This window comes from Acipenser ruthenus, chromosome 1 (genome assembly GCF_902713425.1).
Source record: "Acipenser ruthenus chromosome 1, fAciRut3.2 maternal haplotype, whole genome shotgun sequence".
Taxonomy (NCBI): domain Eukaryota; kingdom Metazoa; phylum Chordata; class Actinopteri; order Acipenseriformes; family Acipenseridae; genus Acipenser; species Acipenser ruthenus.
This window is the reverse complement of record NC_081189.1, coordinates 72,836,567-72,851,262: the sequence shown is the minus strand read 5'-3', so window position 1 is coordinate 72,851,262 and position 14,696 is coordinate 72,836,567. Positions and strand designations below refer to the sequence as shown.

General features: G+C 36.4%; 1 protein-coding gene across 1 annotated transcript in view; it reads left to right on the top strand.

Annotated features, from left to right (window-relative positions):
* Positions 1-14,696, top strand: part of LOC117421437 (collagen alpha-1(XXV) chain) — an 88,378-nt gene that overhangs the window by 69,351 nt on the left and 4,331 nt on the right. The window contains exons 26-35 of the mRNA XM_059029363.1: positions 253-279; positions 823-903; positions 2,837-2,872; positions 3,633-3,686; positions 4,269-4,322; positions 4,643-4,669; positions 6,734-6,787; positions 8,402-8,545; positions 9,041-9,118; positions 13,934-13,972. Of these exons, the coding sequence (XP_058885346.1) occupies positions 253-279; positions 823-903; positions 2,837-2,872; positions 3,633-3,686; positions 4,269-4,322; positions 4,643-4,669; positions 6,734-6,787; positions 8,402-8,545; positions 9,041-9,118; positions 13,934-13,972 (594 nt within the window). The remainder of the gene's footprint in view (positions 1-252; positions 280-822; positions 904-2,836; positions 2,873-3,632; positions 3,687-4,268; positions 4,323-4,642; positions 4,670-6,733; positions 6,788-8,401; positions 8,546-9,040; positions 9,119-13,933; positions 13,973-14,696) is intronic.

Sequence of the window (14,696 nt, the reverse complement as noted above, 5' to 3'; positions counted from 1 at the left end):
CAAGGTTTGGTGCTTGTGTTTCGTGGAAACAAACTGTAATCTGGAATTCCAGTGTGTGTTGGGTGTATGAACATAATTGTAATTGAATTATGGTTCTGGTAGCAGGTGTGTAGTTTAAAATGTTGGGGGGGGGGGGGGGGGGGGTTGTCCTATTTTGCATGGTATGTGTATTCTGAACCTGGTTCAGCTAGTTATCACAAATGATTGTTATGTGATTTTTACTAATTTGCCTTTTGCATTGTGTTCTTGCAGGGACCTAATGGCTTACCTGGACCCAAGGTAATTCTTTAGTAACAAATACAGTGGATTATGTTACAGCCTCTGTGTTTATTGCTGTTATTAATTCTGCATGCACCAGTCCATTTGTCTGTGACTCATAAAGTTAATGTGAATGGGTCACTTTTAAACATATAAGCTCGGCGGCTAAAAAAAACCTGAAACACTTATTTCTTTACAAATTAGAATAAACATAACAATTATAAACCCATTGCTTTACTGCTGAGCTTCATGGTTTAAAAGTACTGCAATAACATAATTAAATAATTCACTGCATAGTTCCAGTACGTTCTAAGAAAATAGATGTTTGATGATGAACACAAAACGTTTAACACTGACTGAATTAAAAATCAAACTCATAAACTATAGTGCCACTGTTATGTTTACCTACATTTAAAGAACCTATCCTACAATTTTATTGTGGCTTGGCATAGCCTTTTTTTATTGCACGTACTGGAAAATGCAATGGGTTCCTAAGATGACTTAACTGTCTGAACTTTAACAGTCCCTGTAGCACACAAGGTCGAACTTTGCTTTTACCTTTAGGGTGAACCAGGGTTGCATGGTCTTAAAGGAGTGAAGGGTGAGCCAGGGCATAAGGGTGACAGAGGACCCCTTGGTCTCCCAGTAAGTACAGTAAAAGATGTTCAATGCCAATCACATGCATTTTATTATTTTCATCAGCTGCCACAAAACTCTGGTTTACTCTGCAACTAAGACCCCATCCCCCATCCCCCATCCTTGTACTGGTGCTAAACCTCATTCAGTAACACGCCATATTTTCCTTTGTATAATGTAGTAACATCCATCCATTGTTTGTTTTGTTTTCATTTATTATTTGTCTACATTATTACTCTCATGACATCCCTGCCTTGCCAGCACTTCTTACAATTGAAGTTTGTAAGAATATTAACCGTATAATCTTTTATCTGACGATACATTTCTTATGTGTAGACGTAGTACAAGTTTTGCATCTTTAGACACATCGGGGGGGATTTTCAAAAAACAGTGTTATTGTATCAAACTCGCGGTATAGTAACAACAACTTTGGTAGCAGGTAATTTTCAAACGAAATTTGTTAATAAAATCAATCCATTAATGCTTCCAAATTGAGTTGATGAGGTCATTAATGAGCACGTTTCTTGTTAAAAAGCTTCATTTGTCGCAGGTCACGTACATCACTTCCTGTCTCAATGACTAGATAAGGGGGACTCTTTAATCAAAATGCATGTTAACGAAATCAAGAAAAATGAATGGAAGCATAATTCGCTGTTATGGAAACTACAAGAGTACAGGGAGGCAGCTCTCCCACCAGCGAGCAGCAGCCAAATGGAAATTAAAAATAATGAGTATCCATTTTGTGTATAATTTGTAAACTTCATTTAAATTGTGCATTTTGTCATCCAGAATGTACATTTATTTAGAACACTTCACATATAAAATATTAATTTGCAATTAACTGACGCGTTGGTAAAAATTGGATTGCACGGATTAAAAATATATTTAAACCCCACTAGTCATTTACACTCATTTGGGGGGATATTTTGCCACAGATTATTGTATACAACTCTTTTAATGTGAATTTTACAGTCTTTTTCGGAGTCATCTATGTAGGCCTGGTTGGAATTTTCTTATGTTGACATCTACTTTTGTCTGTATTTTAATATGTGTGATTGTAGGCTATAAATAAATACGTTGGAAGTGCTGTTTGTGTTTGTAGTTGTTAGTTGTTATACATTTTCCAAGTGCAAATTAACTCCTGATAAATTATGACAATCAACACAGATTTTGTTTTAAATAGTCGTAAAGAAGCATTGCTCGTTAACATATTAACATTATTTCGTAAATCAACATAAGTTCGGAAATCACATTAGAATTTAATAATAGGCATAGCAACCACTTGAAAATGCCAAAATCAATGCTACATACCGATTTGTTCATTAACACTGGAGTTATCAATTACGAACTTTTGCAAATCCCCCCCATTATTTTTTATTTAAGACAGTCCTATACAGCATTAACATTTACTTGCATCTGCATGTTTGCTGTGTGAGCTGAAAGAGCTTTGAAACCCAATAAAATCAATCTAAAAAATATAGATAAACAATATATAGCTTAATGTTATTTTTTTATATATATATATATATATATAAATAACGTAGTTATGAAGTGGTACCTTGTATTTACATTTAATGCATGTAAATGCCCCAATGCAATGATTTAAAAAACCTATTAAATTCTCACCCACTAACTCTATAAAACTATATAACTAGAGTATTCCGCTCAATACATGACACATATAAAATACTTATTTGTGCCCTCTTAATAAGTGCGAATTGAGGAGTGATGTAAAACCTAATGTAATTGACAATGACAGTAGATTTAATGTTGTATCTGTAACTGGAATTTTAACAGTAAACCTTAAGTGTGTTTTAAGATAGTGTGCCCCATCCCAATAAACACTTTTGAATAACAGTGTCAATAATTGTGTCCATTTCATTGTTTCAATGTGTACTAATCCCATATTCATCTCACTCATGTTACCCTCATAACCGTACAGGGAGCGTCTGGCTTAGATGGCAAGCCAGGACCCCGGGTGAGTTCCTCACGTTTCACCTTCCGCACTCCGCTTCATGCCATCCTCACCGCTTGCTCTCTCCTTTCTTTGAAGTATTTAACATTGGAAAGTGATACCTGGATTAGATCAAAAGCATAGGAGATAAAACTCTTTGTGTGATTATGTTATTGCCAAATAAAGAGGGAAATTTCAGAACGAACATAGATGTATTCAGTGAATCTGAACAGTGACATATCTTAACACCACCATCACTGACATTTTATGAGAACAAACACCTCTAATAGTTTTGTCCCAACGCATAAAACTTCAGGAGTAGCTTTTTATTGATTTTACATGATCTCCTGTTTAGATCACTTTGATACACACCCCAAGGAGTCATAAATGATGGCATTATTAAAATTAGTCACCATTAGGAAAATGTTTTTCAAGTCCAGGTTTTAAGCCCACAAAAGCCAGCCCCTTACTGGTGGATCTATCTGAAGTTTTTCCACACAGTGTAAATATAGACCATTGTGACCTACAGTGTTTTTTCAAGGCATTGTCACGTGATATGGTAGCTGAACTTTGAAGTTATTGGAGGTTATATCCTGGGAACAGCTTGTCTATTCCTGATGAAATGATGTATGTGTTGTTATTAGTAGAAGTTTAGTAAACATTCTGTTACTCAGTGCTGTATATACCAGTAATAGGTAGTTATATTATTATGGAGTATCACAAGTCATTTGAACTGTTTGAGATAGCATGCAACAACATTAACTGGACTATGTTCAATTCGCAGGGTATGGACGGTCCAGTAGGTCCTTCAGGCCCGGCTGGCCCAAAAGGTGACAGAGTAAGTACAGGAAATTCATCCTTTGTCCCTTCTGAAGGTGTTCCAGCAACATTGGCATCATTTCTGAGTAGGGAGGAGTTGTCAACATAAACTACTATAGGGAACACTTGAAAATGGTTAGAATTATAGCATTACAGACTCCAAATTATATTACTGAACATGATAGCGGAACACTTTATAGCAGCGCTGGCCTAATGTATTTAATTTATATATTGTGTGATACAGATCCAAGTCACAAAACTTTAACTTTCTCTTCACATCTAATGTTGTAGTTTAATGTTTCAGAAACAGTTAACAATACATACTTCATATACATACCACTACTACTTTTTCCACATATCCATTTTACTTAATAAGCCATTACCCTTACATTATGCCCACAAAGATACTTTAAAAACTATTCAGAAACAAACTGTTGTAAAAAGTCAACTTATGGATTGTTTCTTGGAAACGTCAAAAGTCAGCAATATCAGGGAACGTAAGCAGCCTCTTATCCAATGACGGATGGCTTGTAAATCTACTGTACTTCCTAGTGTTCTGTATAAAGTTCTAACTGAGCCTGTTTCCATTATGTTTTCTAAGGGTGAAAGGGGACCAGCTGGTGAACCTGGGCCTAGAGGACCATATGGATTACCTGTAAGTATTAATTGATGTAGATTTGCTGACCTGCTGTACATAAGCTATACTCTAAATTAGAAGTACCTTTTTTTCTGAAGAAAGTTAAAGCAAGCGTGTTTTATGGCTGTAACATAAAACCAACCAGACGAAAAAGTTGGTGTATATATTTTATGACAGTCATATTTAGATAAGGAACTGTAAACTACTCATGGAAAATGTTCCAAGTCTTACTACAGTGTATTTTGCTGTGTCTGTGCTATGAAGTCCTACATAAGTGGCTTTAGAGTAACCACAGCTATAACCTCTGACAAGGTAATGTTTCTTTCTTTCTTTTTAAGGGCACAGAGGGGGCCCCTGGATTGGATGTAAGTATACAGGGGGTCCTTTTTATAATATACAGACTGCCTCCATAATCTGTCTGAAAGAATGTCCTTAGCTAGTTTCAGCACAATTGGACAAGCAGTTCTCATATATATATATATATATATATATATATATATATATATATATATATACAATCCTCTACAGTGTTACATATAGTATGTACATACAACCAGTGGTTAATTTATTTTTCTGCACATACTACTACTTTGTATATGATGTAGAATACGTGATTATAAAATCTAACACTAGTACTTACAATACTCTTTCAAATAAACGTGAATGATTTTCAATGTGTAGTTCTTAAGAACGGTATTATTGTCATTGCTTGCGCCCCGGCACCTCTTTCTTTACACATTAAGCATTGCATACAACTGCCTGCACGATAACATGCATCCCCAGCAGGGGATAATAGGTAGGGAAATGGCCTCAGCCCTGTTAGATTTTTTATTTCAGCTGTTTTTCTTTTGCAAAACTCCAAAAATGCTATGATAGTATTGTCTACAAGGTGCTAGAAATTTCAATATGATAATGCAGGACCTAATTCTAGAAAAGTCTAGAAAATGCTGGATTGTAGATGAACATTCTTAGAGAGTATACATTTTCCTATAATTATTTATTTTTGAGAAATTTCTAGAAATTATAAATTTCTATTGGGATATGTAAACTTTTGACTTCAACTGTATGGATAAGAAACCGCTTAATTACAATTAAACTTGGCTGCTGCATTCTTTAACTGTTATTGAGAGTATCAGAATCTAAAGGTTGAGCAAAGAAGAGAACAAAATTCATACTGTGCACTTCCACTGTGCACTGCAATCAACAAAAGTAATCTTCCTGTAATTCCGAATCGGACCATGGGCCTAATTTTCATAACCTGATAAAGGGCTATATAGTAATCTCAGCATATAGGAACACCTGCTAAAGAACACTTTTTCCCATTGGAAATGCTCCGGCTAAAGGAACAGGAACTTCGCTTAACACTAGAACTGCCATAGCTGTCATTTTGACAGTTCTCACTTTTAAAATTTAAATTACTCTGCGTGTGTGAAAGATCCGCTGTTGTCCATTCTTGACTTTTCTTAAATACATGCATTAAATACCCTGATGGTGTTTAAAAGGCAGGATCGCAAAAATAAAAAAGTTATAATCCGCTCTACGTAGAAATGCCAGAGCAGTCATTTTGACTGCCTTTTACAATACATGTTTTTATTTTTAATATAACCTACAATATTATATTTTAGTTTTATATACAAGCCTGTTGTTATCTCTACTGTACCTGGCAGCCATCAATTCTTTGTTTTATACAAGGAATGCACCTGGGAAAATATTAGTAGGAGAGATTTAATCTTGAAGCTAGCCACAGTGCTTCGGCAGAAACATTTTGATCAGAAAACTGCTAAATAGCAGGCTGCAGCAGCTCAACCTGGATTCTGTGCTGCACCGAGTGACACACGAGAGAAAACATATGTTACTTTCATTTTAAATTAAAAACTACTTTCTTTTTTACAGTTTTGTACGTACGTATACCTGTTTACACACTAGTTTCTTTTGAAATGTTTATTGTATTATATTTTTCATTTTTTAAGTAGTGCTTTATATGTGGTAAGTTAGAAAATTAACCCTTTTATGTTTAATTGTTCATTTAAATACGGCGTTTCTGCGGTTTTAGGTATGAGTATAACCGCAGCGGTTCGAGTGTTAAAAGAACATCATCTTCTTGGCACCGATAGCAATTCGTTCACAACAGATACAGTACTGTTTTATAACCTGATAACTCGTCATCATCAAACTTAAATTAAAATGTTTTATTCAGTCTTTTCAAAAGCGACTTGTTATCACTTTAATTATTATCATAGCTTGAGTTAAAAGCCTTTGTACATTTAGTTCCCAAACGCGTTGATTACTCACAAGTTAGTAGCAGAGCGCCTCCTTACCCTAAAAGTTAATGCACACCCATGTGTAATTATTTGTTCTAACCAAACATAATGGGAAACAACACCCTGTTCCTAGTGTTTTTATTGTCATGGCTGCTGTTGTTTTTTCAGGGATTACCAGGTCTGAAGGCAGAGAAAGGAGATCCTGGTGAAAGGGGAGAAAAGGTACAGCATGTTATATTAATTGAACAGGCTCTTCTATATGCATGACAATTAACTTTTCACTGTCAGGTGCCACTGGACTCAAAATACCCACAATTACTTATTTTTTACTTTATGATTGTTAAAAAAAAAAAAAAAAAGTTCCACATAAATAGGTAGCTATTAACACAAATGGTTGTTTATGTAGGAATATCTAATGGAAAGTCAGTTTAGTTAAACAAGCGACATTTGATGGGTAACCTGGCCTTCCATTTTTAATGCGCATGTCTGTTTTTTACAGAGGTGTTTTTTGTTGTATAATTGAAAGGCAATGGATGTTTAGCACCAATTGTTTCTTGTTTAACTTAGCCCTGTTGGCGGCTCTTGTATAGTTGATCCCTTTATTTTGGCTGTTTTTGCACATGCCCTATTGGTAAAGAGAGAAAAGGTGTCTGAACCTTACAGTAGATTTTAATTGCTGCCTGACAGTGGATATTAATGTTACTACCCTACTATTACTAACCTATTATATAGATTTTTTGTTTGTTTTTCATTTGTAGTGAAATTTGTGTGGATCTTTTAGATTAGGTTGCATGTTGTTTATTTCGTCTAACTTGATTATAAAAACATTAATGAACACTAACCCACAGTTCTAGAAATTATATCATCCCTTTTTTCCTGATGACCAAACATGCTCTCCAGCTGAATTAAGAGAGCTGTGCAGCAGTTCTGAAATGCTGGCGGTTGGAGAGTGTTTTGAAAAGAATATACTCTGAATACCCAAGACAGTTTGGTTAAAACAATTAAAATAAAGCAGCAACAACAACAAAAACTAATTTATGTTGCACTTTTAAATATCCTGGAAATTTGAAAGCTGTTACTCATGTTATCATGTGTTAGTCTTTTCTTTACATGGATAAAAAGGGATACAAACATTTTACTTAGTTCTGTGACAGAGGTGTGTTCCCTGCTACTCCTTCTCTTCCCTACCGCCCTCTGATAATCCCCCTTTCCCTTCATCTTACTTAAGAAGAAAATTCCTTCAAAGTACAACCTGTGTCATCCTCCTTTCAGTCACTTTCCCTGCTTAACTATCCTTGTTTCTTATCACAAATTCCCTTTCTCCTTAAAACACTGAAGACAAATTCTCCTTTAATCCAACCCGACCCGCTCATAATGTACATTGCCGTGTAACCTAATATCCACATATAGTACAATGAGGATGCCCTTTAAAACCTGCTTACCGCTGTGTGTTTTGATCTATGATCAAAGTCCAGCCTGCCTGCTCAGTTTTAAAGACTGCTCTGATAGCAGTGATATTAACAGTTTTGATTGCCCATCTGTATTGAGAAACTGCTTTGCTGTACAGGTAGCATAAGAAATACATTTTGGTACCATACCAAAAGACTAATCCCTACCCAAACTAAAAAAAAAAAATAAAAAAAAATAAAAAATGGTTTCTTATTCTAGGCTTAGGCAAACAACCTGGCTAAATTCACGTTTCCTTTTATGTATTATTTTATTTTCTTTAAAGGGAATATGACATCCAGATTTGTTGCCCTCCTACTTACAATTTCCAAACACCCCCTTCCCCAAATCGTTTTCTTCCTCATTGTACCTGATGGATATTTGCTGCAGGTGTCCTTTATAAGAAGAGAGAGAAATGTTGTTCTCACCACGCCATTGTGTCCACAGGGGGAAAAGGGAAAGAAGGCCAAAAAAGGGCCTAAAGGGGAGAAAGGAGAACAGGGTGCCCCTGGATTAGATGCACCTTGCCCATTGGTATGTCAGCTATGCTCTAAAGACTCATCTCATTATGATCCAAAACCAATGGAACCAAAGAGAGGAGCAAGTCACTGCCTTTACTGATTTGGAATATGCCCCTCTTTAATCCATCCCTCTGACTGCAGTCAAAAGCAAAACAAGATCCAGGTGTCAACCAGGCAATAGCTGGCAAGAATTACAGAGTAATTATCTTAGTAATGTAACCTGTGATTTCCTCTGTGCCAGTAAATGCCAGTACTATATGTCTTCCTAGATGCATTTCAAAACTGTAAACAAAATCATTATAGTAAATGTCTTGCACTTTAAATCACTCCCACAAAAAATCAAGTTTGACCAAATGCTGAGATTTCATTTTGCACTCGCTCACGAGAAGGGCTGATGTCTAAATCAGTGATGCCAGGGATTGCTCCTCTACATGCTGTGTTGCTGCCCCGTTGAAGAGCCAGATTAATGCCTCTCTCAGTAACAATGCCAGTTACTTTTTACAAACAGGGATTCCGGGGATTTAAGGGTGAAAAGGGGGAGCCAGGTCAGCCTGGCCTGGATGGGCTGGATGCCCCCTGCCAATTGGTACAGTATTCTCTTTCCTTCCAACCCTGCATGTACATTCTTCCTACCTGACAATACAAAGAGGGCTTTGCCAAGCAGCCAGCCTTGTATTTCCATTGATGCATGACCTATGCATGAATGAACATAACATTTCTAATCGTACATTGTCCACCTTAACACAATAGCTTCTGAGACAGACAGGGTCTCCAGTTATAGTCTTTTTTAACAAATGCCAGCTGATCTTTTAAAGAGAATATGGTGTTTAACTAATGTGATGTTAGTCCTTTATTCAGGTTAGAAGAAAGCCTTCCATAAGGTCAACAAGCCTTTCCTTTTAAAACAAACCTTACCTAAATTTTCTAGACCCTTCTTAATACAATACCCTACAGCCAGTGCTAACACTTCCTACCTATTGGTTCAAATACCATTGTATTGATTGTTTTATGTTATTTGCAATCAGTCTGTGTAGGTGCAGTTCTGTTGCTCCAATGTTGAGTTTTATTCATTTTCCCAATGGCTCTGTTTCTACTAAATTCCCTCTGCTGTTGAATATCGAAGTTCCCCAGAGTTTGTGTTAGGTTTCCTCAGTCCACCTGCTCCGTACCATTCTATAGATCAGAAGGAGCCAATTGAGTTGAACAGTCACTGCCTCGCATGACTTCCTGGAATGAAGGAATCAAACACTATGGTCAAGCAGCTAGAATTCCACAGTGCTCAGTGAATTTAGCTGGGAAAAGACTCAATTATTACAGTAAAAAAACTCAACAAAATGACTCCATGATTTGAAACATCATATAAAGTTCAATGTAAACAAAAACATGGTGTTTGAGACTGCTTACTTTTTAAAGTAATTTAATCTTTCCCCCTAAGTAGTCCCTAATATTTCTTCTCACTGTGCGCCCCAAATACAAGCATGAACCTCCTTCTCTAATGTGTACTAGACCTCTGCTCCCAACCTTCTCCCTTGTACCAATTCGGCAGTATTATTTTCAATGGCATATTAAGGTAAAGGTGTGCTATACGCAAAAGGGGTTGACAATTACGTGTTCACAGATTTTTTTTATTTGTAGTCTTGCAGAGAATAAAACTATAATTTTAGTTGTAGGAAAGCTGCAAATACAGTCAGTCGCGTTTTACCACCCTTGTATTAAGAATAAAATAAATCCCAGTTATATATATATATATATATATATATATATATATATATATATATATATATATATATAACAAATTAATGCACTTACCCGTCACACGCGATTTCTGACTCCGTCACCAGTTTTCTGATATAAAGCCCATCTCTTCAGTGCTACAATGTACTTGTTTATCCGTCACAGCCCGCGTTTTTTTTTTTTCTTGCATGCTTTATTGTGCAGTTACTTATTGTGCAGTTACACAGTGCTTCCTCCAATTTCACATGATGAAAATGGAGCAAAAACAAAGCAAACGAGACAAGCTACGGTAATGTAAAGGTTAATCATTAAACAGTTTTAGATACTGTGATGCATTTTTTTTTAAATCTGTGATCTTTAGTTGCTTTTGTGCATTTTCATTTGCAAGTGAACTGTGACATTAGGGCCTTATCGAGCACTATATTCTGCAGTTTTGAAAGCTGACTTTGGATACAGTTTTAATTCTGGAAACTGGTGTTGTTTTTTTAAATCTTTTGCTAAATTGCATTGCCTTTTACACTTTACAGAGTTCTGTGCATGGGTAACATTTTTATTTCATTTTGCTGTTGGATCGTTAATGGGGAATTTTACATACTGCTACAATACGTACCGGATTTAAAGTGTGTACTGTATTACAGTCCACGTGTCCACAGTTACCTCTTTTGACAAGTGATATTTTCAGAATCATATCGTTATGAATTTAAATACTTCTGTTGAAAATATAGTACTGTACCAACAAAACCAACTACAGTACATCTAAATGGAAGCCTATTTATTTTAAAACACAGTCCTTTTTTGTGTTCCCTGAAAAAATGGACAAGGGTTGGAATGGGCCAAAATGAAATAATCAGATATGCATCACACGTGTTTAACCGTCACTGAAGTCAAAGTTTTATAAGGTTGGATATATGCTGACTGTACTGTACATTAAGTAATGTATGACTGTACTCCATTCTTAATTTCTATATGCTTGAAAAACCTGTATATTATACAAATTATTGTAGTTCAAGGTGGGTATTATTCTGATATGTTGGCTTATTCTTTAATTCATCTTGTTTACCTCAACATCATGTTTTTGCATGGAACACATGAAGGTTTATAAATATGACTAGATCACAAGATGATTGTACTTAACCACTATTGAAACAGAAACTCTATGATAATAGAATAGAATATCACCGCATGAAAATGCATTTTTGTATTTGATCTGCATGAAAAGTGGTTTTGCACAATCCACTGAAATGGGTAGTTTTCTTTATTACTTTAATGCATATTTTTCAAGTACCACATTGCCGCTTTTAAAGGTTAAACTGCAGCTTCCTGGTAGTCAATCACTTCCTTTGCTGAAATTTGCCTCCAAGTGATATGGTATCAAGAAGAAGCAGTTTAAAGGGCAACTATAATACAGTGCCTTGCGAAAGTATTCAGCCCCCTTGAACTTTGCGACCTTTTGCCACATTTCAGGCTTCAAACATAAAGATATGAAACTGTAATTTTTTGTGAAGAATCAACAACAAGTGGGACACAATCATGAAGTGGAACGAAATTTATTGGATATTTCAAACTTTTTTAACAAATAAAAAACTGAAAAATTGGGCGTGCAAAATTATTCAGCCCCCTTAAGTTAATACTTTGTAGCGCCACCTTTTGCTGCGATTACAGCTGTAAGTCGCTTGGGGTATGTCTCTATCAGTTTTGCACATCGAGAGACTGACATTTTTGCCCATTCCTCCTTGCAAAACAGCTCGAGCTCAGTGAGGTTGGATGGAGAGCATTTGTGAACAGCAGTTTTCAGTTCTTTCCACAGATTCTCGATTGGATTCAGGTCTGGACTTTGACTTGGCCATTCTAACACCTGGATATGTTTATTTGTGAACCATTCCATTGTAGATGTTGCTTTATGTTTTGGATCATTGTCTTGTTGGAAGACAAATCTCCGTCCCAGTCTCAGGTCTTTTGCAGACTCCATCAGGTTTTCTTCCAGAATGGTCCTGTATTTGGCTCCATCCATCTTCCCATCAATTTTAACCATCTTCCCTGTCCCTGCTGAAGAAAAGCAGGCCCAAACCATGATGCTGCCACCACCATGTTTGACAGTGGGGATGGTGTGTTCAGGGTGATGAGCTGTGTTGCTTTTACGCCAAACATAACGTTTTGCATTGTTGCCAAAAAGTTCGATTTTGGTTTCATCTGACCAGAGCACCTTCTTCCACATGTTTGGTGTGTCTCCCAGGTGGCTTGTGGCAAACTGTAAACGACACTTTTTATGGATATCTTTAAGAAATGGCTTTCTTCTTGCCACTCTTCCATAAAGGCCAGATTTGTGCAGTATACGACTGATTGTTGTCCTATGGACAGAGTCTCCCACCTCAGCTGTAGATCTCTGCAGTTCATCCAGAGTGATCATGGGCCTCTTGGCTGCATCTCTGATCAGTCTTCTCCTTGTATGAGCTGAAAGTTTAGAGGGACGGCCAGGTCTTGGTAGATTTGCAGTGGTCTGATACTCCATCCATTTCAATATTATCGCTTGCACAGTGCTCCTTGGGATGTTTAAAGCTTGGGAAATCTTTTTGTATCCAAATCCGGCTTTAAACTTCTCCACAACAGTATCTCGGACCTGCCTGGTGTGTTCCTTGTTCTTCATGATGCTCTCTGCGCTTTAAACGGACCTCTGAGACTATCACAGTGCAGGTGCATTTATACGGAGACTTGATTACACACAGATGGATTCTATTTATCATCATTAGTCATTTAGGTCAACATTGGATCATTCAGAGATCCTCACTGAACTTCTGGAGAGAGTTTGCTGCACTGAAAGTAAAGGGGCTGAATAATTTTGCACGCCCAATTTTTCAGTTTTTTATTTGTTAAAAAAGTTTGAAATATCCAATAAATTTCGTTCCACTTCATGATTGTGTCCCACTTGTTGTTGATTCTTCACAAAAAATTACAGTTTCATATCTTTATGTTTGAAGCCTGAAATGTGGCAAAAGGTCGCAAAGTTCAAGGGGGCCGAATACTTTCGCAAGGCACTGTAACTGGTATTGTTTAAGAATTGCTCCCTTCAATTTCCATTAAAAAAAGAAATACAATAAAACAATCCAGTGTAAATTGTTATAATTTGTGGAATTTGGGCCATTGTTTTCCACATGCCATAAAACTCTAAGAGCTTGTTCAGCACTTCATAAAAGAAGCCCTCAGTGGTGGTGCCTTGGCAAATCAGTGGAAACTCAAAACTATTATTATCATTAAATACTGATACAGTATAATACAGTGAGGGGGTAATTCGGCCTCCAATGAATTGTGTTGTTTTTCCATTGCTTTGACACACCGTGAGTCAGACATTAAAACATCTCTGAAGTGTTAATGTTAAATTATCCACTCCTTACTGAAAAAATACACGTTTGTTAACTTTTGACATTTTGGAATATCCATACACTGGCATTTAAAATGCAGTGTTCTTCTAGTTGCTGTTTTGTTCCCTGGAAAGTTACAGAACAGGTATGATAGTGCCTTGGCATTGTTCTTTTTTTTTGCAATCACATTGAAGGATTTATAGTCAATTGCACCCATGATGGATACACAAATGAATGACATTCAGAATTCCATTTCTAATGTAAGGCTTTCAAAAAGACTCTCAGACGAGTTTTCTCTTTTTTCATCCCAGGGTCCAGATGGACTACCAATGCCTGGATGCTGGCAGAAGGTAAGTAGATGATCAGACCATGCTCATTATAGTTCATTAACATAATTGATTATTTTCCTCGGTCCCCATATGATACTAATAGCTCTGATACACAGAGAACGTGTGTAGGGATCAGGTTAGGGTTAAGGTTAGGGTATAACCTGTTGCACAGGAAGTTAACTTTTTCAGAGAAACAAAAGCATTTGTAACAATATAAAACTAGCAAGAAACAACATTTTGCTGCAGGGTGGAACAGTTGAATTGTAGTTTTAAAGCTTTAAAATAGATGTATTTAGGTTTCAAATTTGTGAGTGTTGTTATGCAAACAAAAAGTAACCAAATGTTACAACCAGCATCATCAGCTCTGAAAGCTGTTAACAAAGCAACAAACCAGCTAAATGTTAACTTAAGTTACTGTACTTACGTTAATTTTCAAATTCAGCTGTACAAACGGATCATAATATATAGTTTACTATTTATTCTTCACAGCAAGAAGCTTAGATCAAATAACATCGTCTGTTAGAGAGAACTGTATGGTTTTCTATTACGGTTCCTGCTTAGATCATTATTTCTTATATCACTATTCCAGACAAAATGCTTCTAAAAGACTCCTCAAGGTTGATTGTAATTGAGGCGGGGAAGCATAAAAGTGTTGCGCTATGCACTTAGGTCCATTGTTAAAGCCTTGTGCACTGAAGCCTGTGCAACAATGATATGCTTCCCTGCCTCACTTCATAAAGTCAGC